Source organism: Camelus ferus, chromosome 16 (assembly GCF_009834535.1).
Source record: "Camelus ferus isolate YT-003-E chromosome 16, BCGSAC_Cfer_1.0, whole genome shotgun sequence".
Lineage (NCBI taxonomy): Eukaryota > Metazoa > Chordata > Mammalia > Artiodactyla > Camelidae > Camelus > Camelus ferus.
Window position 1 is genome coordinate 20,469,708 of NC_045711.1, and position 27,883 is coordinate 20,497,590.

Consider the following 27,883-nt stretch of genomic DNA (forward strand, 5'->3'; position numbering starts at 1 on the left):
GATTCCTTGGAGCCCAGGAGGACCCAGCGACCCCGGAGTCAGCGGACCTGGCGCACTGGGGAGGGACACTGGCTCCCCTGCAGCCACGGGCACCTGAGGAGCCACGTCCCCGCCCAAAGATGGCATGGTTGGCGGGGCAAGCCCTCCCTCCCTCATTTAGCCCTGCTGTCTTCCCCCTGCACCCCTTCCCCGCCTCTGCCCCCCACCTTCCTCTCCCCGCTCCCGGCAGGGAGTCTTGGGGCTTCAAAGCTCTGGGTGCATGTGGAAGTAATTAGACCTGAGGGGAGAGGCTGGCGACCAGTGCCAGAGCCTGTGCCCCACGGACACTTTGAAGTGCACTCAGATGTGGGGCGGGCGGGGCATCGGGAAACCCCAGGCCAGCCCCGCCCTGCTGGGTGGGGGCTGCAGCCTCCCAGCTCCTGCCGCCTGCGGCACAGCCAAGGCAGGCCATGCCTGGAGGTCCTTCTCCTGAGTTCTCAGAGCGTAATTAATGACGTCAGTTAGGTAAAAACTAAGGTTCACGGAGAACACTTGTGCCCATTAAGAGACCAAGGCCCTAGCGAGGAGGCCCAGGGCCCGGCCCGGCCAGGATGTGGCCCATCCAGTCCGAGGGTCGGCTGGAGGCCCGTGGCTGGGAGGTGGGAGCAGGGCGGAGAATGAAAGAGCCCTCTCCAGGGAAGGAAGACAGAAGGGTCTCGAGAGAAGCTCGCAACTTTATTCCCGCTCAGGGTGGGCAGGGGTCCTGTGGCAGGCAGACTGGGCACCTCTGGGCCGGCGGCGCTCACCTCTTGCCGGCTGCAGTGCAAACGCACAGGGTGACCTCGGGCTCCGGGCTCCCGCCCAGCAGCCTCTCCCCGCCCAGCCGCCCCCACGGGACCTGGCAGCTTTAGCCACTTGGGCACCTTGCCCAGACCCCTCCTCGCAGGCTGGGCCATCCGGGGGCCGGGCTCGGGGGGCTCCACAGCCCCTTCCTCAGCAGTCGGCTCTGACTCCGAGGGCACAGGGTCGGAGGCTGGCGGTGGCGGTGGTGGCGGCGGGGTCCCGGCTGTCCTGGACATGCACCTGAGGGCAAAGGTGCTGGCATAAGATGGTGGGGACTGCGGCAGTGGGTTCTCCCGACTCCTCTGGGCACTCACCTGGCCACCAGCGCGTCAGCTGCAGACGGGGAGATGGTGTGTTCCAGCAGCCTGGGTTCCAGGTAGGTGCCTGCAGAAGGCTCAGGCCACTGAGGAGCTGGCCCCACTCACCTCCCTGCGGCTCGGTTCCAGGAGGAGGCATGGCCCGGACAAGTGACTGTCCCACCCTGAAGCCCCCAGGGAGTAGGGTACGGGGCTGTCGGGGCCAGAGGTCTCCCTCCCAGACCCAAAGGCCGCTGCTCTGGGGCATCTGACGAGCTACAACGTGCGGCCCAGGGCTGGCCGGCGGTGGCGGGCAGAGCAAGGGGCCCCACCCACCTGTCGGCTCCTCGGGTCCGAAGTGCACGAGGGCAGCAGGGAAGAGGTCAGCCTGCGGGGGGCACGGAGGGGGCTCAGGGACCAGGCGGGCACAGCGGGCAGGCGGCAGAGAGGGCTGCACCCGCTCCACGGGTGGCCTCATGGGCACTGCACCCGCCAGGCCCTGCCCACCGAACAGCCCGAGGCCCAGCTTCGCCTGTCCCTTCTCGGGCACCAACCACTGTGCGATCCAGGCGGTGGCACTGGACCACAGGGACCTGCCGGGGCCAGCCCCTACTGAACAGGAAGCACTCGTGGTCCGTGTGCTCTGGCATTTTAACTCCCGCTCCTCCTTCCTGCCTGCTTTCAGGGGTGAACAGTTAATACTCTGAACGCGGGAGCTAGGCCTGGAAGCCCCCAGCCTCAGCAGGAAGCCAAGAGGTCAGAGATCAGAGAAGATGCAGGCGCTCACAGAACTCCTCCGCTGCCCCCCCACTCCCTCACCTGCGTTGCCCAAAGAACAGAGAGGGTGGCAGGCAGAGGGGGGCCTCCACAGGGACAGGAGCGCCCTGGGGGGACCCTCAACTGGCCCTGGCATGGGGCAGTGGGGGTTCTTGGAGTCCCAGGCCAAGAGATGCCAGCCTGGTCCACCCCCTAGACCCAAGAGCCCACATGTGGGTTCCCTGACTCGGCACCAGGTCTTGCCTGGTGAGGAAGAGCCAGGGTCAGCCAGCCTGAAGCTCCCCCCTGCGCTGGGTCCCCACACCCCTTCTGGGGGCCTGGGAACAGCGCCCCTCCTGAGATCCCACCCGTGGGAGTGGTGGCACCTGTACAGGTGTGGGACAAGGACACATCACACGACCCCTGACCCCCTAGAGGCCTCCCAGGCCAGGGGCAGGACTGTGGTGCAGACTCAGGACTGCAGGGAGGACCCCAGAGCCCCCAGGGTCGTAACCTCCCTCCGATCCTGCCCCTGCACCCGAGGAAGACCGTGGCTGCAAGCCCCGTCCTCTGCAGAAGGGCTGCCGCTGTCCGCTGACTTCGTCCTCTGTGCCCTCAGCTCCCAGCGCTTGGAGTCAGGCCGGGGCATCAGCAAGAGGAAGCTTCCAAGACCAGTGAATGTTCTGAAGGCCCCACTGTGATGCTCAGGATCCAAGTCTGGGGCAGGGGCTGCCCTCAGGCCCTGGAGGCACTGCAGCAGGGCAGTGGCTGGGGAGCAGGAAGGGACACAGGGAGGACAAAGGCCCAGATTTCCCCGGGTGGCCAGCAAGGCCAGACCCTGGCTCAGCCAACCCACCGGGCAATGGGGCCACCCTCATGGTGCCACATCCCCATCTCACAGGACCTCACCCAGACCCAGCCAGCAGGGCTGTCTCAGGGCCGCAGAGCCTGAAGCCTTGAAGGGCCCCTCTGGGCAGCTCCTCTTGAACCCAGACTCCCTGTTCCCCCTCAGCACCTGCCAGAAGCCCCCTGCCCGCCAGCTTGCGCCTCAGGGTTCCCGGCAGAAAACAAGGGAGTAAACAGCACAGAAGACCACCATGATTACCAGGAGGGAGGGTCTACCCCTCTGCTCAGGCTGACGAGGCCGCCACAGGTTGCGGTGGACCGCCAAGGGTGACGCTGGGGCCCTGGGCCAGGCAGTGGGTGAAGCGAGGCCCTTGAGGCTTGCGGCAGCACCAGCACTAAGGGGGCTCAGGCTTGGGAAGGAGGCTGGACACGGGCGCTGGGGACCTCTGCATCCACAGATGGCGTCCTCCTGTCCTCGGCCTCACCCTCCGCCTCGCCCAGCAAATGGTTACTCTTCCAATCCAGCGGCCAAGAAGGGCAGCTGGGCTGCCGTCCCCCACACCCACCGTGAGCTGTCACTTTCTGGAGTGCAGGACTGGACCCTGGGGCAGCCAGCAGCCAGAGAGCAGCCCTGCCAGGGACATGAAAGCGGGCGGCTTCCGCGCCGCGCCTGCTCACCCGCAGGAGGGAGGAAGGCTTCCTTCCCCGGGCCCTGCCAGCTCTCTGATCACAGGCAGGCAGGGACACCACCCTGCGCGGAGGGCCCCCGGCTCCAGAGCGAGCTGACGGATGAAAGGAGACGGCTGCTGGTAGCAGGGGGCAGAGTGTCACCAGGAATCAGGCCGAGTGGGCGGGACAGGCAGCGCCCCAGGGTTCCTAATCGGAGCGGGGCCCGAACGCTGGTCCCCTCCATCCCAAAGCATCTTCCAAATTCAATGTTTATCAACAGGCTGGCCAGCGAGGGAGAGCGAGGCGGGCGGACGGGGACAGAGGAAAGAGGCCCAGTGCCTCTGGGGCTCCTGGGCACTGCAGAAGGGGGCTGGGAGGGGAACAGGGGTTGGGGGGCACCTTGCCCCCGCCGACCTAGACTCCTTTCCTAGGTGGGCTTCCAGCCTCTCTGCTGGTCTGGCCCCACCCCCCATCACGGTGGCTGCCCTGGGGAAGCAGACCCCCTCGCCCCAACTCAACCTCTGCAGGGCCACCGGTCACTTAACAAAGACCAGCCTCTGTTACTAATTAAAATATCTGAAGAGACTCTGAAGAGGAAACCATTAGGCCAGAGGGCTGGGGAGGCCCCCCCCCGCTGCTCTCCCGGGGTGAAGGGACAGCACATTCCTTCAGCTCTGGACAGCAGCCCAGCAGGGCACCGGATCAACGCTCCGCACCCCGGAGCACTCGGGGCCTCCAGCCAGTGGGGAGGGCCGGCTTGGCATTCCCCACAGAGGCTGCGGGTCCGGGAGGAAAGGCGGGGCAGGGCAGCAGGCCTGGCAGCGTCCCCTCCAGCCTGGAGCCAAACCTGCCCAGCAGCTGGCATACCAGGGCCCTCCTGGGCAGCCGGCCACCTGCAGTGAGGCCTCTGACCCTTGACCCTTCAGGGGCTCCCCTGGCCGCCTCATGTGCCAGTCCCTTCTCACCCAGACCCCAGAGGCAGTCCTGGCTGTGGGCGCCAGCAGCCAGCCAGGCAGGCCCATCCTTGCCAGGACAGGAATAGCAAAGAAGGCTGGAAAGCCCCCAAACCACCCCAAAACCGACTTGAGAGGTGCCCTGCTCCCTGCAGTGCCCCCTCTAAAGGGCCTTCTCCCACTCCTGGGTGGCTGCCCCTCAAGCATCAGCCCCAGCAGCGCCCCAAGCCCAGCAGGCGGCCAGTACCTGAAACAAGGTCAGCATGTGGTCGTCCAGGATGGTTTTCGGAGGAGCAATGACTACGGACAGACAGGTGGACAGTTGTCTGTGTCAGGAAGCCCCCTGCCCCTGCCCCCACCCCCAGGGAAGACAGACCTGAGAGTGAGGAGGCCTGGGACCCATGGCCTCAGGGGAGGGGTTTCTGAAGAGCCCCATCAGCCCACAGCACCCTGCCCAACTGTCTGTGGCAGCAAAAACCCAGCGACAGGCTGGGGAGAGGGCCTGGGGCAGACCCACCTGCGGGGGAACCCTGCCCGCACTGTGCCCCGTGCAGTCCTGTGGTGTGACCCCTCACCACCCAGACACCCACCTGCGGGAGAGTGGGAGAGAGGGTCTAGGTACGACTCAGGGGGCAGAGAGGCCAACCTCCCTCCCCGACCCTGGGTCCCCAGCATGGGACCCGCGTGCCCGGTGACGCTGCTTCTTGGGAAAGGCTGCTTTGAGCCTGGGCTGGGAGGGGTGGGGGCTGCTGAGCAGGAGGGCCCAGAGACACGCTCACACAGGTGGAACGGCAGCTCGGGGTCACCCAGGTGGCTCCTCACGAAGTCCCGCAAGTCCCCCACTGAAGGAGGAAGCACAGAGTGAGTGGGGACCCCAAATTCAGACCAGCTCCAGGGCCAGGCCCCTCTGCACAGACCCCCATCCCCTACAGGCCCAGCAGTCTGACCCTGGAGGCATAGACCCTGATGCCCCCTCAGGCTGAATCCAAGCATGTTCCCGCCCGGCGCCCCCAGCAGCCAGGCCAGCGGGACATCCCTCCCTTTGCCCCTCTCCCTGCCCACCACCAGGGCCTGAGCTCTGCCCCAGGAAGGCCCCCCCAGGGACCTCGAGGGCCTGCCTGCTGCCCCTGCAGTCTTGGGTCCAGGTCACCAGGTACCCCGCTCAGAACGGTGGCATCGCTGCCGCGCCAGGCCAAGAAACCACTGCTGGGTGTGGGGAGCCGTGGGCCCACCCTCTCTGGGCGCCCCCCTCCCACCCACGCCCCGGGCAGGCGGGTTCACGGAGGCACAGGCCCACAGTCGCCGCCCAGCCGGCCTGCGCCTGCTGCCTGCCCCACAGAGACAACAGGGACCTGAAAGCAGCCAGCCCCGGAGCCCGACGGCCGAGCAGCCACAGTCCCACAGCCCAGAGGGAACGAGCCGGGAGGGGCTCACAGGGTCCCCACCTTCCCGGGCGCTCACCGGTCTCGCTGGGGCGGAAGCAGCCCTGCAGGATATGGCGGTCAGGAAACAGGACCCTCAGGACCACCTGGGCCGGGACAGGCGGCTTGTCAGCAGGCCAGCCAGAGCCCGGCTGCACAGGTGGGCCCACCACGAGGGGCCCCCCAACCCACACTGGGCCAGCCACCCCCTCACCTCGGCTGCCCCGGCCACGAGCTGCACAGGAAGACAAGCCAAGAACCCATGTTTTTCAACTTAAGGTGGGGCTGACTGTTCTTCAGGAACCGTGAGTGTGCAGCCCTCAGCTGAGGCAGGGGACCGCGGCCAGCGGCGCTCGGGCAGCGGGAGCCGCAGGAGGCGCTGGAGCCGAGCCACGCGCAGACCCGCCCCCCGCGTACCTTGGGGTAGCGCTGCAGCTTCTCCTTCATCTGAGCCTCCCTGAAGGCCCTGGTCACCAAGGGGGCTTCTTCCAGGCGCTTCCTGAGGGGAGGGGCGGGGTGAAGGCCCAGGCCTGTGCGGGCACAGCGGAGGCCCCACACCAGCTGGACTTTGAGAGCCGTTCCAGCACGCAGGGCCAGGTGGGAGCCCCTGCCCGGGCCCCGCCCCTCCCCAGAGCTGCCAGGGCGTGGGTGTTGGGGACCCAGACTTGGGCAGCAGGGAGCCTCCGGAGGGGCCAAGGCACACCCACCGCTCGCTCTTGAGCTGGGCCAAGCGTCTCCTGACGTCGTCCACGGTCACCTCGAAGAACTCGTCAGGCAGCTCCGAGGGCCAGGCCTGGAGCAGCACTTCCAGGTCGGGGTGGCACACCACGGGGTCTCGGTCCACTGGCTGGGCAGGCGGAGGGCTCGGCTGACACAGGTGCCCAGGACGGGCCCAGGCCCTTACTCCACGGGACTGGGGTGCTGATGCAGACCCAGGCTGAGCCCAGGCCACGGCTGGCCCCATCTATGGGCCCAGGGCCAGGGCCAGGTCTCCAGGGTGGGATGTGGGATAACCGAGCCTGCCCGTCCAGCCACACCAATGCTGAGACCTTCACCCACCAGCAAGGCATGTGGTCCTGGGGTCTCGGCTAGGCTGGGCCAGCAGGTACCTCGTGACACCCTCGTGGCTGGGGTACTGGGCAGTGGGTGGGCGGCAGCTCGGCAGGGCCAGCCTCCCTTGGCAGCACCTCTGCTCACTTCCTGTCTCTGAGGGAAGCCCCCATGAGCCCCCGGGGGCTGCCCGCTATCAGGGTCCCCCAAAGCAGGGGACAAACTTGGGGAGTAGCACCCTGGTCAAGGCCACGTCAGGGGCTCCATGGGAGGGGCGGGGAAGCAACAGCCCCCAAATTAGAGGTTTGGCAGAACCCTGCTAGCCGCTGGCCCCATGGTGAGGCTGACCCACCCCCTCCCTGGGGGAGCAGGCTGGCCCCACCCTCTGACCACCCTGGGGACACAGGAAGGGACAGCGTCCCTCCTAATTGGCAGCAACGGGGATGGAAATTACAAGGCAGGCTTGCCAGGCCTGCAGGGCCTCTGGGGGGCTAATTGCAGCGAGTGTCTCCCGCGCGACCACGGGGAGACCAGGCCTGATCAAGGCGTCCAGCAGGGCTGGCAGTCCTCCCTCCACAAAATGTCCATGAGCTTTCTGGGGTGAGGCCATGGTGCCTTCTGCTCACTGCCCCGTCCCGGCCTCGGCAAGGAAATCCCGCCTCCCGCCTCTCGACACCCAGGGACGGCTCAGCAGGCTTCTCTGACCATCCCTTCCTCAGCCTGGACGCAGCCCCACCTGTTCTAAAGGGCTCCCATGCTGGTCGAGGGCAAAAGCTGCCCAGCAGTCAGGGGCTCACTCCCTCAGTGCACCTGCCAGGTGTCCCTGGGGCCACTCCCCCAGCCACACCGTCCAGGCCACCAGCTGCGCCACACCTCACGATGGAGGGAGGCGGGCTCTCGCCAGGACACCTCTCTGGTCTCAGGGCACTGGGGAAGGGTGGCCTGGAAGGGGTGGCTGAGGCCCGCGCAGCAGGGCCCGAAGGTGGCTGACAGAGGCCCTTGGGGGCTGCCCCCTCAGAGCCACAATCCTCCTGCAGCCCGCAGGCAGTCCACACCAGAGCTTTTTATAACAAGATGCCAGGCGCCAGGCTGCCCCCCACAGCCACGGCGCCTGCATTCCAGAGGGGCTGAGTGCTCGCTTGGGCTCCTCGGGGAGGACGAGGGAGGACGCGGGTGTGCCGAGCAGGGCACTGCCGTGCCCACGAGTGCCAGGCCCCGGGCCCTGGGGCACAAAGCCCACAGGCCAAGGCGCGGGCTCTGGGGCCGCCCTGTCCCCATCCCACCCCGGCAGTCCCGGGCACACGAGCCCCCTGGAGAACCCAGCACTCAGGTGACATGCGCTCCATGGCACGAAGCTGAGCCTGACCATCCAGACACGGCCAGTAAAGCCCGTCCCTGAGAGAAGAAGGCCACTCCGGCCTCCTCGTCGTCCCAGTGCTGCAGTGCACAGCCGGTGGTGACCGGGGGGACTGCAGGCCGCTAGCACTGCCCACAACCCCCAGCCCACGGTCCGCTCCCCGAGGCCCCTTCCAGCACAGGTGACAACAGCCGTTAGCTTCAAGCTGTTCAGGGACCACTGACTTCCCATCAGAAAATAAACTGACAAAAATCTCTCTCTGTGTTGGCTCCAACCTCGATCCCACCCCTCCTCCAGGCCGCTGCTCTGCTCCAGAGGAGCCGGGAGCTGAAGGGGCTGCCTCGAGAAGCAGTCTCACACACTCACCTGCACCGCCCTGCACCCCAGGGGCCTCCCCGCTTCTGGGCAGAGAAGCCGGGGTTCCGAGCAGCCTCTGCTGCCCACCAGGGCCCAGACCACCCAAGTCCTAGAGCTGCCACCATGTCCGGCCCTGGGCAGGCCCTGTCCCACGAGAACAGATGGCCATCTGTGGCTGGGCCGGTAGGACGGTCACCCAGCTGTCAAAGGGAGAAGCCACGGGGCTTCACACGCCTCCACGTGGCCTGCGTAACAGAGACGTTTCCCTGCAGAGAGAAGAGGGGTGGGCCTGCAGCTCCGCGTGGGGGCGAGTGGGGCAGACGCTGTGCCGGGGGAGGCCGAGCCCAGGCCCTGCTCACTTCCGACGCCTGGCCAGCCACCTGGCCCCCATTCGCTATTGCCTCACCCGCTTCCCCTGGTCGCGGGCAGTTATCACGCATGGCTCCCATCCTAAGCGGGTTTACAGAGATGCTTGTCAACGGAGAACAGAGATCTAGGATGACACATCACTAAGAAAGAAACACCCACATGGCGGCAACAGTCATTCACGTCTCTCCTCTCACCAACACCACGCCTCGGTGCCCTCACCATGGGGCGTGGGCTCCTGTGTGCTGGCCGAGGCCAGTCCTGGGGCCCAGGACGGGGCTCCAGGAGGAACGTCCCAGCTGGTGCCCAGGGACGCTTGTGGAGCGGCTGGCCTTCACAGCCCGCATCTCCAGGTCTGCTCTTCCAGAGGTGTCCAGGGAGCCACATGGAGGACGCGCCCCCACCAAGAACTCGACATCACCAGGCCTGGGACATTCCAGCAAACGCCTGGGTTTCCCTCCTCACTGGCTCAAGGCTGGGCTCCTGAGCGCTGTCCATTCCAGAGACACAGCTCCAGCTCTGTCTTCCCGCCCAATCCTTTACCCCAGCAAAGTCAGAGGAGTCGTCCCTCCCCCAGTGGCCCAGATGCTGCTGTCAGCGAGAGAAGGGGCAGAATAGTGAGGATGCAGCCGGAGCCGGGGTCTGAGCCCACGGAGAGGCGTCTAAGTGACCGTGTTCAACGAGGGGGAACAGGCCTGGATGCCATCCTGCAGGGAGGAGGGGCTGGTCTGCAGGCTCCGAGCGGGGGGCCACAAGGGACCGGACCCCTCTGGCGAGAAGCCTGGCAGGGGCTCTATCCCGCAAGCACACGACCCTGGCAAAGATTCCCAGGTGCCAGCTTCCCGCGAGGGTCTTACAAAGAGGACACCCAGAAAACCAGACAGACTGGGATGGGTCAGACTGTCTGCTGGGCTGACACCCGCGAAGGGCCCAGAGGGCTCTTGGGAGGGACAGGGGCACCCTCTGCGGGGGGCGTCCAGAGGCCCAGGGCCGCTGATAGGTGGGGACCTGGTGACTGATGCCTCAGAGGAGCCCCGCCGCACCAGGAAGACCCTTCAAGGGAGACCGCGGGGAGGGAGCTGTGACGCACTGCCCGCCCTCTGCCCTACGGAGGTCAGTGTGGCTCCAGGCATGGCCAGGGCCAGGCCCGGGGGGGGACAGCCAGAGGACGTGCTCCAGCGGGGACCCACTTGGGCACATGGGGTCCCCTCATGTCAGAAGCGGCCTCCCTGCCGCTGCGGTTTCATCTTCTTGACGGTAATTTTCCAGGACATGATGACACACGGAGAAAAAATGTGAAAAATATGCGGAGGTGACCTCAACGCCAGATCTTCCAGCTGCCTCGTGAGGGCGCTTGTCTCCCTCCCGCTGGCCCACAGACCTCCCTCTCAGCCCAGACTCTCCTCTGACAATGGTTTTTGGTAACAGGGAACATAAAGCCTCTTCCCTTGAGGCTTGGAGCTTAAATGAATCACTACTCCAGGGACGCGGGCCAAACCTCTGTCACTCCCAGAGCCAGCCGCCCTCTGGAAGGAGCGCCGAGCCAGCACGAGGCTGACTGACCGGACAGCCCTGCACCCTGAACCCGAGCGCCTGGCCCGCCCGCCCGCCCTGGGCTGGTGTCCACCCCCGGGCCCTCCCCTCCTCGAGCAGAAGAAACGAGGGGAGAGCTTTCCGGACCTGGAAAGGCTGGGCCAGGGTGGCACGCGGGTACCGTCTGAAGCGGGGCTGCTCCCAGGCACCTGGTGTGGCCAGGTGCACATGTCCGGGCACAAGGTCCACAAACCCCCAAAGGACTGAAGAAGCAGGCGCAGGGCACGGTGGGGGAGGCTCTCCTCACCCGCAAGCCTGGCAGCTGCCCCCAGGGAGCCCAGGGAAGCTGGGCACTCAGGTCCGTGAGCCGCAGGGGGTGGATGCACACAGTGGACCAAAGGGCCAGGAGCAATCCCAACAGGGAGCCCTGTGCGCTGATCTGGACCGGGTAATGCAAACCAGGGGGTCCCGGGTGCCCACGCACCCACCGTCCACTATGGCTCGCAGGCTCGACACCCATCTCTCCCCGAGTCATCGTGACTGAGACCCGGCAGGACAGAGACAGCTGGAGGGGAACCTGCCTGTCACCGGGCTTCAAAAACTGCCTCAAGACTTGGCCGGGACCTTCAAAGCCAAGGACCTGTCTGCCAGCAAACCTCGGCGGGCATTCCAGTTGAGGCCAACACTGTTCTTCTCAGGACAGTTGGGCCCTTGGGCCGCCACCGGCGCCTGGGGGGCATCCACCCACAGGGCAGGGCCAGGCCCGCACCATGACCTGGGGCCACACATGGGGGACAGCGGGGGTGCTCTTGAAAGGCACGTCACAGACAGGCACCCCAGGCTCTAGCCAGGCTCCTCCCAGCCCTGTGTTCTAAACCTGCCCGTAAGTAAAGCAGGGAGCAGGAGGCAAGGCTGACACCTGCCTGAGGCGGGGTGCAAAGTGCCGGGCGAGACCCTGGGGCCGCGTCTCCAGCGGACGAGACCACCCCCTGGAAGGTGAGGGGCAGTCGGGGGAGGGTGACCGCTGTCAGCGCCCGCCCTGCCCAGGGGGTCGGGGCCTTTGATCACAGACCCCTGTGCCAGCTGCGTGGGGGGACGCCTGCTGGGATCACACCGGCAGCACAAAGGGCTGCGGGGTGGCCTCCGGGGCCAGCAGGAGGACTTCAAAGGACAGGCCAGGGGCCGCTGGGCAGCCCAGCCTCTCCCCGCACCCGGCTCTGACGGCCAGTAAAACTACCTTCTAATAATTAACGTTCTGAGATCAAAGGCGGTAGCCGCCCGGGTCTGTAAACCATCCCGGGCCTCAGCCGAGGACCTGCCTGCATTTTATCCTGTCTCTTCTGACTCTCTATTCAAATCCAAAACCACACACAGGCAAAACACTAATGGGGAACTTGGAAACTCTTTTTGATTACCAAAGTGTACCTTTGAAGTTCCCCCAAAAGTTCTGTTTTGTTCCCTTCTCCCCTCCCCCAGGACTTAAGGGGACACAAAGCAGACACCATGTGGCTGGCCGGGCCCCCGGGTGTGCGGCTGTCAGTGACAGGAGGCGTGAGGCAGGCGGGCGGGGGACGCTCCACAATCAACCAGCTGCTGGGGCTCCCAGATCAAAGACACGCACTGCTGGCGGCCAGGCGGACTGTCCCCAGGACCCCTCCTTCTTGGAGCCCCTGGGGTCAGTGCTCGGGGAGGCACTGGGACCCTGCCCCTGGACAGTAACCACGTCCCGGGCCAGCACCAGCCCCCCAGACACCAGCAGGTTCCCAAGAGACACAGAGACCTGCAGCCTTCAGGGTGGGAGAAAGTGACAGCCAGCCCTGGCACCAGATTTCTGGCCCCCAAACGCTGGGGCCTCCAGAGAGAGCAGGTCCGGTGGGAGTCAGGCCCCAACCACAAGTGTTCGCTTCTGATGGCTGATCTCAGGGTCCAGGCTGTGAGACAGGGGACTTCATGCTGTTTCTAATGGGGTCCAAACACCAGCGTAGAAGCTACTGGGTCCCCAGAGGGCCAGAGCACTACCACTGCCACCTCCCCAGGATGCACGCCTGTCAGGGGGACTGCCTGGGTCCCCCACCCCTCCCCTGTCCATTCAGCAAGAACACACAAAGGGGGGCTCAGGGAACAGGAGTGGTCCCCGCGCCTGCCCCTTGGCAGGGGTCCAGGCTCTGTCCCACGGCCGAGCCCCCCCCTCAACTAGGCCCTGCAGGCACAGGTGCCCAACCCTCCCCCATCCCCAGGGGTGTGACCTGGAGGCAAGAGTGAGGAGGGGGCCCCAGAGGAGACAGGATGCAGGCGGCGAGCTCCAGAACTAAAACGTTAGTTAACCACAACCAGCAGTGTTGCTAACACCGTCACTGAAACGGGATGGATACCCGGAAGGCAAGGATGGCTTTATGGGGGTAACTGACCCAGGACCTCACCACACAATCAAACTGAAGGAGGAAGAACACATGGGGTCATCTCGATGTGGAAAAAACAGCTCATAAAGCTTTATAGCCCGCTTACGATAAAGAAAAATTCTCAGGACACTAAGAATAGGAACTCCTGACTTGATAAAGGCTTTTCCACAGCACACATCATCCTTCAGGCAAACTACTGCCTCCAACGTCACGGTCAAGGTCAAGCAGGGAAGCCCACTGAACTGGCTGCCAGTCAACAGACACCAGAGGCCCAGCCACTGCGACATGACAAGAAAACACTTGAGAGAAGGAGGAGCATCAAGACAAAAAACAAAACTGACATGATTTGCAGAGACTCCAAGTGAAGCCAAGCACTGCCGGAACCAGTGAAGCAACAAGCCCACAGCCTTCCAGCCCCCAGCGCCTCCTCAGGGGCCGAGCCCAGGAGGTGGGCAGCCCAGAGCTGGGGAATCCACATACCTCTACTGGCAGCAGGGTCTGTGAGCACTGTGCAGTGAGCGGTCACATGGAGGGACCCCAGAAGGCAGTGGAAGCTCAGTCGTATGACTTGTGACAGCCCTACTGAAGAAGGTCCTGCACCAGCATCCAGCTGGAAAACTGACCCCACAGGGGCTCAGGCCTGTCCCCTAGCTTAGATGCTCCGACAGGGCTGCAACTGGTCAGGGCAGCCTGACCCACCAGACCGGCACCATCAGATGGAGGGGTGGAAGACACTGGTGCGATGCCAAGAGCCACCTGCAGAAGTGTCGCCCACCTGGGGGGGGGGCCCTTGCTCGAGGGGCCACTCTCTGACCCGTCACTGCCTGCTCAGTGTGACCCAAATTGCAGGACGCCTTCCACCGCTCATGTCTGTTGGGGTCAGAGCAGTGGACAGGGGTGGGCATCACTGTGGGGGAGGGGGTGGGACAGGGACGGCTGGAGCCCGAGGCACTCAAGGACAGACTCAGCATCGAAGACAACGTGCTGCTGGCAAAACCTGCCCAACACTGCACTGGTGGTGGTGTCTACACAGTAAGTTCCACCTCAACAGAGCTAACCACACAGGGAAGACGTCAAAGCGGCAGCCCAGGGCCCAGGCCAGTTCATCCCAGCTCAGGGAGAGCTGCAGCCCTCCTCCCAGCTGCGGCTCAGGGTGGCCAGGCGCTCCCACGCCCCAGTCCCTGCCGGAGACGCCCAAGGCCCCACCCACAACGCCTGTGAAGGGTGAGCAAACTTGCCCTCTCCCGCCTGTTCAGGGAGCGCCCCACACGCCCACGGGCTGGTGGCACAGACAGCAGGGGAGCTGGGGGGATGCCCGGCTCAGGGGTAAGCGTGTGTGGGACAGTCAAGGCCAAACCTCCTTCACGTCAAAAGCCAGCCAAAACCAGCAGCCAGGCAGAAAGTGGCAGTGCCAGGAGGCGGGTTCTCCGGCTGTGACGTGGCTATGGGGACACACAGGTTTGCCAAAACCTACCCACCTGTATTTCTAAAACGATGACTCAACGAAGCTGATCTCAGACCGAACAAAACCCCAAGAGCACTCCCTGGAGACAATGACAACGCTCCCGGCAACCCTGCTGTACCCCAGGCTGACCGGCCGGAGGTCAGGACACAGAGAAAGGACCCCGGCACCCAGCACGCCCTTACCGGCTCCGGCTCCGGCTCCGGCTCCAGCTGGGGCTCCTGGCCAGGCCTCGACTTCTTCGGCTTGGAGGGGCCCGCAGGGCTGGAGAAGGACTTTGGCAATTTGGCTGAAGATGACGTCAGAGGCCTCGCAGACCCGGAGGGGCCCCCCAGCCGCTGTCCTCCACCCGAGAAAGGAACAAAAGGGGCAGGCGAGGGCTCCTTCAGGATCTGCTCTGTCTGAGCGTCTGCGAGGCCGGCCCCCAGGCTGGCTGTCTCGTCCTGACGGCTCACATCACCCCGGCTGAGCCCCGCTGAGTTCAAAGGAAGCCGAGGGCCGCTGGCGGCCGGCTCGGCCGCCGTGGATGGCGTCAGGCTTCCCGGGCTTTTGCTCCAGGAGGGCCCAGGCTCCTGCTTGCCGGCAGAGTCACATCGCTTCATGGCAAACCTGCAGGGGGAGGCCCGGAGAGCAAGTGAAACTCCACACTCAGCCCCTGCCCCCGGACTCCGGCGTTGTGCCCTCTGGTGACAGCCACACCGAATCCAGTCCCGTGGATGCTCGACTCCCCACGGCCCCATCCCGTCCACCGCTCCTGGGGACAGGAGCACATACGGGGCCCCCACGCAGCCCTGTCCACCCTGCAGCCAGCAGACTCCTGACCGGACACACCGCGCCCCACGGCGCCCAGCCTCCCAGGCTGCTGGCGGGAGAAGCCACTGGGCAGGGCAGCTGGGCGTTCCCATGTTTGCTGTTCCCTGTCCTCAGAGACCCCAGCTCTCTTTACCAAACCAGACTCAGACGCCCCCACCTGATGATGGCACTGCCCCCGGTGATGCCCAGCGACTGCAGTGTTGTGCTCTGCAGGGCAGCCCTGCCAGTCACCTGTTGGGAGGGAAGGACATCCCGCTGACCCCTCCCTAAGCGCCCTCCACCTGCCAAGCCCACCACGCACCACCTGCCTCCACCCGGGCACTGTGTCATGGGTACCGCAGGGTCCCCCAAAGGCATGGGTCCAGCCCCTGCACCCTAATCTACACCCACGTGTTTGTCAGCTGGCCCGCATCGGTCCCCCCACCCCACCCCATGTGAGGGCTTGGCAGGCAGAGCTCGGGCCAGGTGAGCCACATCTGGACCGCGCACCAGCCCTCTGAGCGCTGGGACTGACCACGATGGCCCCAATCCAGGCCCAGATGCCGGAGGCACGGTGGTCTGTCTCCTCCGGCGGAGGGAGGGCTCGTGCCCCAGACGCCTCCCACTCACAGCCCTGAAACCCCTGTCCCTCTCAGCCCCCGGTCAGGAATCTCCAACTGGGATAAAGAAGTGGGCGTGTCTCGTCCACATCGCGGGGCCCTCGGGGATGGCGGCCACCCAGGGCCAGGAGAGGGCGCTTGGCCAGGGTCAAAACAAAAAGCCCCTGTGAGCCAGGGGACCAAGCGCCAGGAGGGTCCCCCGTCACGGGCGGGCAGGCGGGGACAGCAGGGCCTCAGTGCCAGGCCAAGCCTGCACCACGCCGCACTCCGTTTTGAAAAAGATCAAAACACAGAGCAAAGCAAATATTTATTAAAATGAAACCACTTTTGTAACTCCTGGGCTTTAAGAGAAGCTGAGAAAACAAACAGGGCTCTGAGGGAGGTTTGGGAGCAGCCCGGGCGGCCCGCGGTCGGTTCCAGTGGAGCCGGCGTCGTGCCTTTTTTCCATGAAACACATCACGCTTTCAGAGCCCAAGTCTCCCTGTCGCTGCTTTGAAGGCAGGTCTGAGGGAGTGAATTTTCCAACTGGAAAGTGGGGCTGGGCCTGCGTGGAGACAGGGAGTGGGCGGCGGGGCGCGGGCCGGGCGAGCGGGCCGGCAGCTCACCTACCTCACCCCTCATGTACACGCAGACTGGGCTGGCCTCACACGGCTGCTCCAGACGCTCCCTGCAAGGACAGAAGAGAAAGCGCCACAGGTGGCTGCTGCCGGGGGGCACGGGGGCCTCCGGACAGTACCCAGCCAGTCACCGTGGAAAACTGCCCACCCCGACTGCCCCCGTGGCTGGCCATCAGCAAGTGGCCTGGGGGTGTCTCCCACCTGCCTCCAGGCCCAGAGCACAGGAAGGACACGGAGCAGGGGCACAAGCCTCGGGTCACTGTCAGCTGTGCTTGGGGTTGGCAGTGAAAACCTCCCAGGGACCCTGAGAAGCACCAGTAGCACTTGGCACGAACCCACTATGTGGACTCTGAGGAGGGCTTGGGGGTGACACCAAGACAAATGGGGCAGCGGAGGGGTGGACACAGCCACCAACGTCCTCCCCTGTAAACCAGAGCCTAAGATGGGAGGGAAGGGCACCGAGAAGGACAGGTGGACAGGCCTGAGGATGCGGGTGAGCGGGCACACAATGTCACCCACACCCACGGGACAGCCATCCCCACCGCGCACTGACCTGCGCTGGCCCTCGAGGTTACAGGGCACCGCGTGGCCGAGCCCTGACTCAGGATGGTTAAATGCCTGACAGCAGGCCTGTGACAACCAAGTAAAGTTGAGTACTACATCTCCTGACACAGAACTACAGAACTGGCCCCCAGATTGACGCCCCAGGCCCCAGGGCTCACACGGACACACCCCGCCGGGACAGGGAGAAAGTGGCTGGCTGTGAACACACACGGACGCTCCAAACACTGGTGACCGCACTCTCCGTGTGGGCTCAGCTCCTTTCGCCACCTCTCTCATTCACTTTCAGTTTTTGCTTCTGAGTGTTCCCCTGGGCGAGGACACACAGCCCAGAGCCTGCTGCAGGGGCCCCTGGAGGAGCTCGCTCTCCCCAAGACTGTCCTTTACCAAGAAGCTGCTCCCCGGGGAAGGCTTCCGGCCCTCAACCAGGACAACGAGCAACGCAGTGCAGCCATGGTAGGTGTGGCCCTGCACACGCGGCGGGGCCATGTCGTGACCCAAAGGGCCGGGGAACTGGCCCACCAAGCCCCAGCAACCCCCAGCCTCAAGAAAACACGAGACTCCGAGGCGCCAGGGAGACGACCCCAGCCGGGCCCGCGCTCTTCGTCCTGAGGCCAAGACAGAGGCGGAGCGAGGGAGGTGCACTCCAGCAAACAGGATCGCAGGGCCAGGAGGGGGAAGGAGGTGGGGAGGCGTGGGGGTCCCCTTTCTCCCAAGGGCGACAGAGACAAACACCTGGGCTCAGAAAGCGGGCCGACCACCCGTCACGGGACAAGCGGGGTCCCCTCTGCTCTCAGGGTCTCCAGCCAGGAGTCCTCCCCAGAGATCCCTGCCCAGGGCACCCGATGGTGACACGGGGACCACAGATCATAAACAGGGATAGCGCGCGGCAGCGCCCGGGAAGGCCTGCTTGCCTGCCGCCCTCAGAGGCCTTGGACATCAAACAGCCGCGGCTTTGATGTCGGCTCCTCCAGGGGGATCAGGTTCCCGAGTGTGGGATCTGAGGAGAGGCCTGTAAACACGCCGAGGGGAGGAGTGGCCGCGATCGCTTCCAGACCTTCCCGGCCGATTAGCAGCCTCTCCCATCCGCGCGCGAGAACAGGGACCTGGGCGTTCCAGGGAGTGAGGGAGGAGAGCCGCCCCTCCCCCAGCAGGTCTTGCTGAAGGTCCGCGGGTCTCCAAGGGAACTCAGCGGGGCTCCCGGGACCCCTGGACCCTGGACCTGCCCCCACACCCCCGCCTGGGCAGAGCCACGGGGCGCCATTTGGCCTGGAAGACGGTGCCGGGGGGGGGGGGGACTGGTGGGGTCTCGTTCCCCCTAAGGCCAGCAAACCTGTGCCTGTGGCCCGGCCAGGGGCCGGGTGGGGCGGGGGCTGTGGTTGCTGTGTTCTTCACCCCCGCGGAGAGGCCACCTCATGGGCTTGGGCCGTGACCCGTGGGCTTGGCCATGACACCAGGCTGGGAGCAGAGGGCAATGGGCTTCGGGGAGAATCTAGCCTGGCGGTGGCACCTGGAGCCTTCCCTGCAGAGATGCCCAAGAAGCAGAGGTGAGACTGGCCAGCCCACTCGAGGCCAGAGTTATCTACGGCGGGTACTGGCCCACGTGGGCCTGAAGCATGCCCAGAGCCGGCACAGGGGAGGCCAGCTCCAAGTGTGAGAGCTCCTACCAACAACAACATAGAACACCTCCTCCCCCGCTGACCGCGTGTACAGAGGGCGATACCTGGGACATGCCGGGAGGAGTTAACTGTATTCCTGAAATTAACTGCACCTGCTTTCACTTTCCTTTGCTGTGGCTGCCAGAACACTCTGAATCACCTCTGTGTCCTGCACATGTGGCCCACGTGGCCCGAACACTGGACAATTAGTTGCTCCAGACGCTGGGGTCAGAGCCGGGCACCATCCACCCTGATCCCCAGGCAAAGGAGCCGCCGCCTGACCAAGAGTGGACCTGTGCTCACCCACTACGGCTCCCGGCCATGCCCGGCACACCAGCAGCTCTTGGACACTTGCCTCCTCCTGAAAGCTTCCCGTGAGAAAAACCAGCTTCCTGCCCATCCCACTGTGGGGACCCCAAGACTTGGGATTCCCAGAGCTGCCAGTCCCCGGGTGTCAGGGGGCCGCCCCACGTTGGCAGGGCCCCGCAGTGGTGGGCGGCTGACTGCACTCCTGCTCGGCCGCAGCACAGCCTCACCAGCTCATCCGGTATCTGGCCACAACGTGGGGGCCGAAGACGCCACCCACCCTGGCTCACCTGAACCCTACTTCAAACACCAGCTTCCAAGAAAAGGCCTGGATCCGTGCTCCTGGAGATGACGCCCAGGCAAGTCCTGGTCTGTGGTCCAGCAATGCCGCATCTAGAGTGGGGCACAGACCTCCAGCCGCTCACCGAGTGACAGCAGAGAAATGACCAGCTGCCTGGCATCGGTGGGCATGCAGCACACATAACAGGAAACAAGGCCGCGGGAGTGTCCAGGAAGACAAGATGGAGTCACAGCAGAAGAGAGGGTGGAGGACACCCCCCCCACGTGATCACCCCCAGGGCCTACCTCCTCCTGTCGTCACCCTGTTCTTCTGCCACTGCCCCACCACCCCCAACCCGTTCTATTCCTTACATCTTAAGGCCAGCTTACCAAGTCAGCCAGTCCTGAGAGGCTCGTGTGAACCAGTGTTCCCAGCACCTTGGTGCCCTCCCCAGAGGCAGGCCCTCGACCGCCTGGCCGATGGCCTGAGAGCCAGGGGAACTTCGGCCATCATGACAACAGGGTGACCCGGGCTCCCCTGTGCTGGCAGCTGAGGAACCACCGGCCTTGCTGCCCTGGGTCACTCCTCATTTTGGTGGGAACAGCCTGAGCAGAAGGCCCCAGAGGCACCTGTGTCCAATGTCTGCTGCCCCGAGGGGCCCCCTCCGCTCCCCGCGCCCCACGTCTGCTCCTCCCGGGTGGATCCGCCCACCTGCCCTGCGACGGAGCAGTCCCAGCAGCTAACTTGGAGGGTACATGCGGTACACACACGACCTTCCGAGTCCAAAGATGGCTTTGTTCCACCCTCACCCCTCAATAATCTGGCAAAACAGAGAATTCTAGAACAGGTCAATTTCCTGCAGCATGCTGAAGGCACCGCTCGGCCACCTTGCTGGTGGGGCCACAGGGAGCCTGAGGCCTGTGGAATCAGCCCTCAAGCTGAGCTCCAGAGGCGTCCCACTGATCCAGGCGCAGGAGGCCGTCACCCTGGAAACACACACCTTCAGTTCCGGGACTGTTTACCGTCTCCCGTTTCCTCTTGTGTCTCTCTGTTCTCTTTCCAGAGACGCAGCAGCAGGAGCCACGTCCTGGCCTTCCGGCTCCCCTTCCTCCGGCCTCCCTCCAAGTGGTGGGCCGCTTGGCTCTGCAGCTGCTCCCCAGGAGGCACCTCAGCCAAGACGGCAGGGACCCTGCGCCCCGGGTCCAAGTGTCTCATGGCCCCACATGCCCTCACGCGTCTGCCACCGCTGCAGATCAGCCAGGCCGGCTGACCCTTGGGCACACGAGCAGCCCCGCAGCGCCTCGTCACAGGTGGCCGGGGCTGACCACTGCACCTCCCACTGCGGCTCTCCTTTACGTCCCAAGCACCCTTTCTTGTCACTGAGCATTCCCTTTCCACGGCACCCAGCCGCAGTTCCAACAGCTTCTCCCTCCTGGGAGAACAGGACCAAACGCCACCACCCATCCCAACAGTGGCCGTCTCTTCCTGGCTGTCTGTGCTGGCCTCTCACAGCAGTCGTCTTGCTCAGACATCTGGGCACACTTGGCTGTGGCTCTCGTTTACACCTGGGGCCCTGGCCGCAGTGCAGCTGCCTGTCATTTTCTGGGTGGGGACCTGGGGAGCCACCCAGGCCCACCATCGGGAGCTGCCGGTGTGCCGGGAGCCACATGGGGGGGGGGCTCAGGCTCACCTGACCCCCTGTTCTCAGGACAGGGCTCACAGCCCCAGCCATGCAGGCACCCCCAGTCCAGAGAGCCTACCCTGCCCAGGGATCCACCTCTGGCACCAGCAGCATGGAGTGGGAGGGGATCCAGGACTCCATCTCATCGAGCACCTGCCCTGGCTCCCCACCACGTCCTGTGCCATCACTGCCTCAGCTCCGTGCCCACTCTGCCCGTCTTCCAGGCTGTATCTCTGCACAGTCCCCTGAGGTCATTTTAGAAGCTTTCTGGGATGGAGAAGAATCACACGCTGGGTTCCAAGTGTTCCTCCCACTCCTCATTGCTGCCCCCAGGCCTTTGCACTTGCTGCCCCTTGACCCAGGTGGCTCCTTCCCTGAGCCTGGTGCATCTGGCTCCTCCAAGACCTCCCCCCACCTCTCACGGCGTTTTGCCTTCTCTGTGAAATCTGACTGCTCTGTATACCTGCCTGTCACTTCTGGGAGACCAGCCCCTAGCTCCCTGCTTTAGACCCAGCCCGGCCCGTGCTGAATAAGCGAAAGAATGAAGGAGAAACAGAGGCAGAGACCCCACTGTTTCAGCAGCACAACAGCTAAGAAGGCCAGTGCTGGCATCCCAGGCCCTGGGCTCCGAGGAGCCCCATTCTCCTCTGGGTCTCCATTCCCTCTGCTGAAAATAAGGGCACCAGCAGCCCGACCACCCAGCTAACGGCAGGTGCCGAGGACAGCACAGGGACGTGGCGGCCTGTGTACTCATCTCAGTGGCACCAGGTGGGGTCACCTGAGTGGGGGCGGAGAGTTCTCTCAGGAGAGTGGCCGGGTAGGGCAGAGGCTGGCTGCAGGGTCGTAGGAGCAAGGAGGGACCCCTGCGTCTTATCACAGAAAGAACTGGGCAAGAGGGGACACCAGCACATAAGGTGGGCAGAGGAGCCCATCCAGGCGGTGCGGGCCAGGGAGCAGGAATCTGGCTGTGGGCGCCACGATCAGATCAATCAGACCAGAGCAGGCTTTCCTACAGTGAGGCCCCGTCACCGGGGGCCCTACCCAGCGCCCCCTCTTCCGCAGAGACAAACCATGGGCCAGGCCCTGATATCAGCACTTGAGACACATTAAGTCATCTCATCTTCACATCACCCTTCGGAGGCCCAGAGAGGGCAAGCAACTTGCCCACGGCCACACAGCAACCAGTGCACTCTCCCACAGTCCCTTCCACACTGTTGGCAAAGATCTTCAAAAGCAGACATACTTTTGTCCCACAGTGAAAAACCAAAACTTGAAAGACTACCATTTTGACACATTGAGGAGCAAAGTTTAAACCACTAATCACCAGATAGAAGCTGACAAGCTCGTCCAGGAGAACTATGACCAGCTGTCACACAGGAAACCCAGCAAGAAAGACAGGCCACTGGCAACCAGCACCTGCTGGTACAGCTGATGAACAACGGCCCGTCTCCCCACACCAGTTCTCTTACCAGGGCCATAAAGCCCCAGTGGCACAGCCTCCGGCGCAGGCACAGCTCGGGCTTGTGGTCGAGACCAGTCCCGCTGATCGTGGCTGCATCCCTGCCACAGAAGGTGGCAGAGCCTGGAACCTACCCTCTGACACTTACCTGGTCTGTGCAAAATGGCTGAGAAGCTCCCAGAGCGTCTGGCCTGAACAGAAAGTATCTTGCAACCTGGAGCCATCATCCAGCTGCAGAGCTATGCGCACCTGCGGGGGAGACGCGGAACCCAGTTAGGGAGAGCAGCGGGTCCCGCTGGGCTGGGTCTGATCCTCATGGGGCCGGCGGAGGGCATGCCCCACCTCCGGGGCTCTGGGGGTCTCACGGGCACGTGGGAGCCAACACCAGGGTACGTGCCACTCCTCTGCACACGCTCTGCCAAACCTGCAAACGTCTGTTTGCTGTTGTGTCTCAAGGGGCCAAGTTTTGGAGTAATTCGTTACATGACAGACAACTAACATGCTGTGTTCGCTGAATTCTTCTCACAAATGACGACGCTGCTTTATAAGTCCATCTTTAACCATTGTCTCCCTAAATTAAGACACGAGTCTATAACCCAAAAGGGGGTAAGTGCTCTCCTGTCTCTCTGCCAAGTGAGACAGACGCAGAGCAGGAGCTCGGCCTGCCCCACCCCACCGGCCAAGGCCCCGCCTTGACCCCGCCCACCACCCCATCCCACCCATGGCCCCGCCTGCTTGCCCCACCCCACCGGCCACGGCCCCACCCAGCCCACGGCCCCCGCCCACAGGCCATGGTCCCGCCCGCCCCACCCACGGGCCACGGCCTCGCCCATGACCGCGCCCACAGGCCCCCGCCCACCTGCCCCAGCCCAGCCCCTCTGACCCCGGCCCAGCAATTGATTTTCTAGGTTGTAGCTGCTCCTGCCTTTCTGGCCCAGGGACTCTTCTTCAGGGGCACAACTATTTATGTGAAATCCCAGTAATAAACAAAGGAGGAACTGCTCGTGGGAAAGTGCGAGGGGGTTTCCTAATCACACCCCAAGGAATCCCCAAGGGAAGTCAGGGTTCCTTCTACATGAAAGGCTGAGAACCACAGCTGCAATGGAAAAAGAGGGGTACTAGGCTCAGCCCCCGCCGACTCCCAGCGCGCTCTGGAGAGCAGACATTGCCCCTGGGCCCCAGACTCCTTGTCTCTGGACAGGGAGGAAAACCACTTCCCTGCCGTGTTGGGAGAACACATGGCTTTGCGTGTAAAGGACTCACGTAGGCACAAGAGGGCAGCTAACACTGTGATTACGGTCTCCATCCACAGTGACCCAACCGTCACTCACTAAATCTCTGGGACCTAAAAGTTATTGATTTGGTAGAAGGCAGTGGGCTGCAGTTGGAAGACTCGGGCTGCGGTCTAGCCAAAACCTGTCCACAGAGGCCTGTGCCAGCTGTTTCCCCGTCCCACAACTGAGGCTGTGCTGGACAACGCACAGAGCCCTGCGGGATCTAAGATTCTTGATGGTTTTATGACCAGAGACACCAGGTCACATGGTGAATGCTGCCAGCACGGTGAGACAGACACAGCACAATTAATCACCCCACCACTCCAAAAACATTCAGCGTAAGGAATGAAAAATCTCATCTCCAATCATCAGTTTTCAAAGCAGAAAAGTGGCCCCAGCTTGACCGATAGAAGGCAGCCTCCCCCTGAGGATGGGTGCCTGGCTTGCAGGGCCCTCTTCCGGCAGCAGGCATGCCCCTGCCCATCTGCTGGGCCTGCTGAGCACCCTGCAGTCCAGCCTGAACGAGGGAGCCGGGAGAAGCAGTATGGCCGGCCCCCGCCTGAGCGCCACCTACCATGGTCTCGGGCCCCTCGCGGCTCCGGGAGATGGGCACCATCTCCAGCTTGGCGTTATTAGGCAGGTTGGCAAATCTCCACTGGAGAGAGAGGTCAAGCACATTTCTCTGAAACCTGAAAAACAGACCAGAGCCTTGGGCTGCCTGCGGACCCGAACACGCCCCTGTCCAGTCCCCATGCAGCCCAGCCAGGAGCAGGGAACAGGCAGAGTGAGGGCCGGCGCGCAGAAACAGCAGGTCCCCAACCCCAGCACAGGGTCTCTGGAAGGAAAGAGAGTGAGTGCTGACAGCTCAAGCAAGAATGGAAGGAACACGGGCAGGTCACCCCTGGGCAAGCCGAGGGCCTGCTCCCCCACCCTGGGGAGCAGTGACCAGCCCGAAGACAGACCCAGAAAATTCCTAATAGAGCAATGCCCCGTGGTTGAAGCAGTCCAGCCACAGTGGTCACTCTCCCTGTAACCGGTCCCCAAAGACCAGTGACAGATGGCAAAGGTGCCAGAGAACCACACATGAAATGAGCCGGTCTGAAGTCCCTGCGAAGAGCCAGGCCCTCATGGCAGCCGAGACTCGCAAAGCCAGGGGCTCCCAGCCTGGAGCAGCCCATCAGTCTCTGTGTCCCTGTCCCGCAGGTATCAGCTGCTGCGTGGGGACCTGGCAGCTTTGAGCTTCCAGTGAATGAGGAAGAGGCCCACACAGGCCTGCAGCCTCTTCTGATCCTCACGCACAGAGCTCCCGGGTCCACGGCGGGACAGTATCCTGGGAGGAAGTGGGGGGAGCAAAGTGAACTGGTGAGTCAGGAAGGGGAATAACCAAGGCCAGGAGAAGAGGGCGGGTGGAGAATCCAGGGACCTCAAGACACCTGCTGTCTCTATTGGCAGCTTGCCCTCCTGGGAAGTGAGGCCAGGATCATGGTCAGCACGTGTCACAAACAGGAAACTTAGATGAGAAGTGCCGACAGGTGGCCCTGGCCACCCAAAGGCAGCGCTGGGACCATGTGCAGCTCCTAATGTCCAGCTCAGATCACATCTCGTCTGTGGACAGACAAGGAGTCCGACACCTCCTTGGGAAAGAGGAAAGAGAGGAGAGCGTGGGGGCCTCGGAGACCCGGACCCAGACTCACACCCGTGGGCAGGGAGGGTGGCGGCCAGGCAGCTAGAGCCTGCCTGACCCTGGGCCCTTTCCTCACGACCCCCTTAGCTCCCAGGAACCCTACAGGAACGAGAACCACCACTGTTAACCCTCACATCACTTGAGTCTGAGAAAAGCTCGCGCCCACAGCAGAAGACACTACTGCCGTGCGGCCTTGACTTTGGAGGAGACAGACAGTGGCCAGAATGAATCACCAGGAGAGTGAATAAAAGAAATTTTTCACACCTCGCAAAAGTCAGGCTCTGAGCTCTATTTTTACTGAAGTTTAGGGAAAAAACTACAGTGCTGGCGAGAGAATGTGAGATCTGAACACACACAAAGTGGTCACTGGACTGCATGAATGCCAAGGTGCCTGTGCAAACACCGGTTTTCTGAGCAGAACAGTTCGCGAAGCCTGGGGCGTCTGGAAGACCTGGGAAACGAACAACTTTGATACCCATCTTCAACAACTTCAACGCTGAGTGCAAGACAGAACAGCAGACCTAAGGAGACCCTGACGGCAGTGGGCTGGGAAGCTCTAGAGGCGACGGGAAGGGGTCTCGTGCACCAGCGCACACACACATGTGCGAGGGACTGCCTTCCTCAGCAGTGGCCATGGCTTTTTAAACAAATTACACGGTCAGTGGATAAAACGGAGATAGGAGAAAAACTGATATGTGTGTGAAAGAGACTCAACATTCCGACTAGCTCCCGCCAGACACCATGCAGAGGCCTCAGGTAGATTCAGGGAAAGCAGAGAGGGTGTGCGGCTCTGTGACAGGGCCCCAGGGGGACGGCCCAACATGGCCCTGGGATTCTCAGTGGCTAGCCATAAGGCAGGGATCCTGGATGACGTGAGGGCATGTTCACTCAGAACCCCACTCTGGAGAGCCCCACACAAGAGGCAGCACGGGCGGGCCTAACAGAGTAGGCCCTCCTACCTTGGGAGGACAGCCACACCTTGAAGGACATACTGCTAAACTACAACTCCAGGGGCTGTAAGGCCATCAGAACCACCTACAGTTTGCAAGTTTCTTCCCATTTCTGTGACCACGGCCTCTTGCCCTCAGAGCCCCACCAGGAACTTACACAACCTAATGCTCGAAAACCCACTGGCAGTGGGTGGAATAGTGGCCCCCAAAAACATACATCCACATCCTAGCCCCCAGGACTCACGAACGTGACTTCATTTGGAAACAAGGCCTTTGCAAATGTGATAAAGGATCTCGAGGTGAGGTCATCCTGGATTATCTGGTAGGCCTTAAATCCAAAGACAAATGTCCCTACAAAGGACGGAAGAGGAGAAACACAATACACAGGGAGCAGGGAGGCAGAGACAGGAAGGAGGTGACCATAAGCCCAGGGAGGCCTGGGCCCCCAGAAGTTGGAAGGGACAAGACATGGTCCTGCCCCTGAACTCTGGAGGGAGTGTGGCCCTGCCAACACCTTTGTGAGGGGCTTCTGGGCTCCAGATGGTGAGAGAAAAAACTTGTGTTGGTTTAAGCCCCAGCGGGACCCTGGGGGAGGAGCGGATGGACTTGGACCCTGTAGCCACCCAGAGCACACTCACTTCAGGTCATATTCGTTGGGGTTGAAGTCCTGCCGCCGGCACGTGTCCTCCAGGACCTATGGGTGAGATGAGGGCATGAGCCACTGGTCTAGCCTGGTCACCTCCCCCGACCAGTGCGGTGGCGCAGTCAAGTGGCACTGAAGTAGCTGAGGGCACAGAGTCCACCTCCTGGAAAGCTGGTTGGCTCTGCCGGACAAAGCCTAGTACAAGCCACGTGACTGACTATCCACCCAAAAGCTTCACACGCCTCCCCTGCAAATCCTGCTCACGCAGGTCCTCATGGACCTGTCTTGTCATCCCAGCTCGGCGGGACCCTCCACAGCCGGTCCCAAGGCCACAGACTATCTTCCCACACACCCCAGGAGGTCCCCTCCCCATTCTCAGAAACCCAGTCCCAGTGGGCCCTGGAGAGCCCTCCTGGGCAGGACCTCCCCCCTTCCGGGCTCTGCACGCACTGAGCTATTCTACATCGGCTCAGCACCCCCGCCCCACCTAGTGTGCGCACCGTCCCCTACACAGCTGGGCCCAATGAGCATTTTCAATGACGTAGGCCAGCTGCCGGGTGCAGTGCAGCGAGTGACTCAGCACACCCGGCCACAGCGCCCCGGGCGGGAGGGCGCCCCTGGAGGCTGGCTCAGCGGGCCGCGGAATCGGGTGGCGGTGGCAGGGAGCGCGACCCCCGCCAGCCTCTTGGGGCGGCACGCCTGCCCCCTACCCGCAGCGACCCGGAGCCCCGCGCCCGGCGCGGAAGTGGGCGGACCCGCCGAGCCAGGAGGCCGCTCGTTGGCTGCCGCAGGCCCCGCCCCACAGGTCCGCCCGGCCCCGCCCCGCAGGCCCCCGGAGCAACCGCAGGAGCGGCCCGCGCCGCGTCCCCGCCGCCCAGTCCCCGCCCGCCGCCCGCCCGCGGCCGCACCTGCAGCAGCACGGTGCTCGGCGTCACCTTCACGGTGTGCCGCCGCCCGTTCGGAGCCAGCACCGACACCGCGGAGCCCCCGCCGCCTGCCGGGGCCGCCATCTTCCGTTCACGTGACCCACCGGCCCGGCGTCAAACAACTTTATCTGCAACAGCCAGACGC

General features: G+C 63.6%; 1 protein-coding gene across 2 annotated transcripts; it reads right to left on the bottom strand.

The window, feature by feature from the left end:
- Positions 1-693: 693 nt before the first annotated feature.
- ASPSCR1 (ASPSCR1 tether for SLC2A4, UBX domain containing) lies at positions 694-27,883 on the bottom strand. Of its 2 annotated transcripts, none has more exons than XM_032456504.1 (16): positions 27,721-27,883; positions 26,808-26,863; positions 24,110-24,224; positions 22,410-22,510; positions 16,309-16,366; positions 15,258-15,331; positions 14,473-14,896; positions 6,471-6,610; positions 6,181-6,262; positions 5,804-5,870; positions 5,122-5,184; positions 4,590-4,642; positions 1,455-1,506; positions 1,137-1,206; positions 903-1,062; positions 694-795 (listed from the first exon to the last, which is right to left on the bottom strand). In XM_032456504.1, exons 1-16 carry the CDS (start codon positions 27,820-27,822, stop codon positions 715-717), a joined length of 1,698 nt encoding a protein of 565 aa, XP_032312395.1. In that variant the 5' UTR covers positions 27,823-27,883; the 3' UTR covers positions 694-714. The 2 variants fall into 2 exon arrangements, with proteins under 2 accessions (XP_032312395.1, XP_032312396.1); XM_032456505.1 differs by having other exon boundaries at positions 878-1,062; positions 27,721-27,881.

Excerpts from the sequence above, each read along its gene's own strand:
- ASPSCR1 (XM_032456504.1), bottom strand. The coding sequence starts at position 27,822 with ATGGCGGCCCCGGCAGGCGGCGGGGGCTCCGCGGTGTCGGTGCTGGCT. Across the intron at positions 26,864-27,720 it reads CGAGCACCGTGCTGCTGCAG|GTCCTGGAGGACACGTGCCG; the intron begins GTGCGGCCGCGG and ends TCTCACCCATAG. Across the intron at positions 5,185-5,803 it reads CTTCCGCCCCAGCGAGACCG|TGGGGGACTTGCGGGACTTC; the intron begins GTGAGCGCCCGG and ends TTCCTCCTTCAG.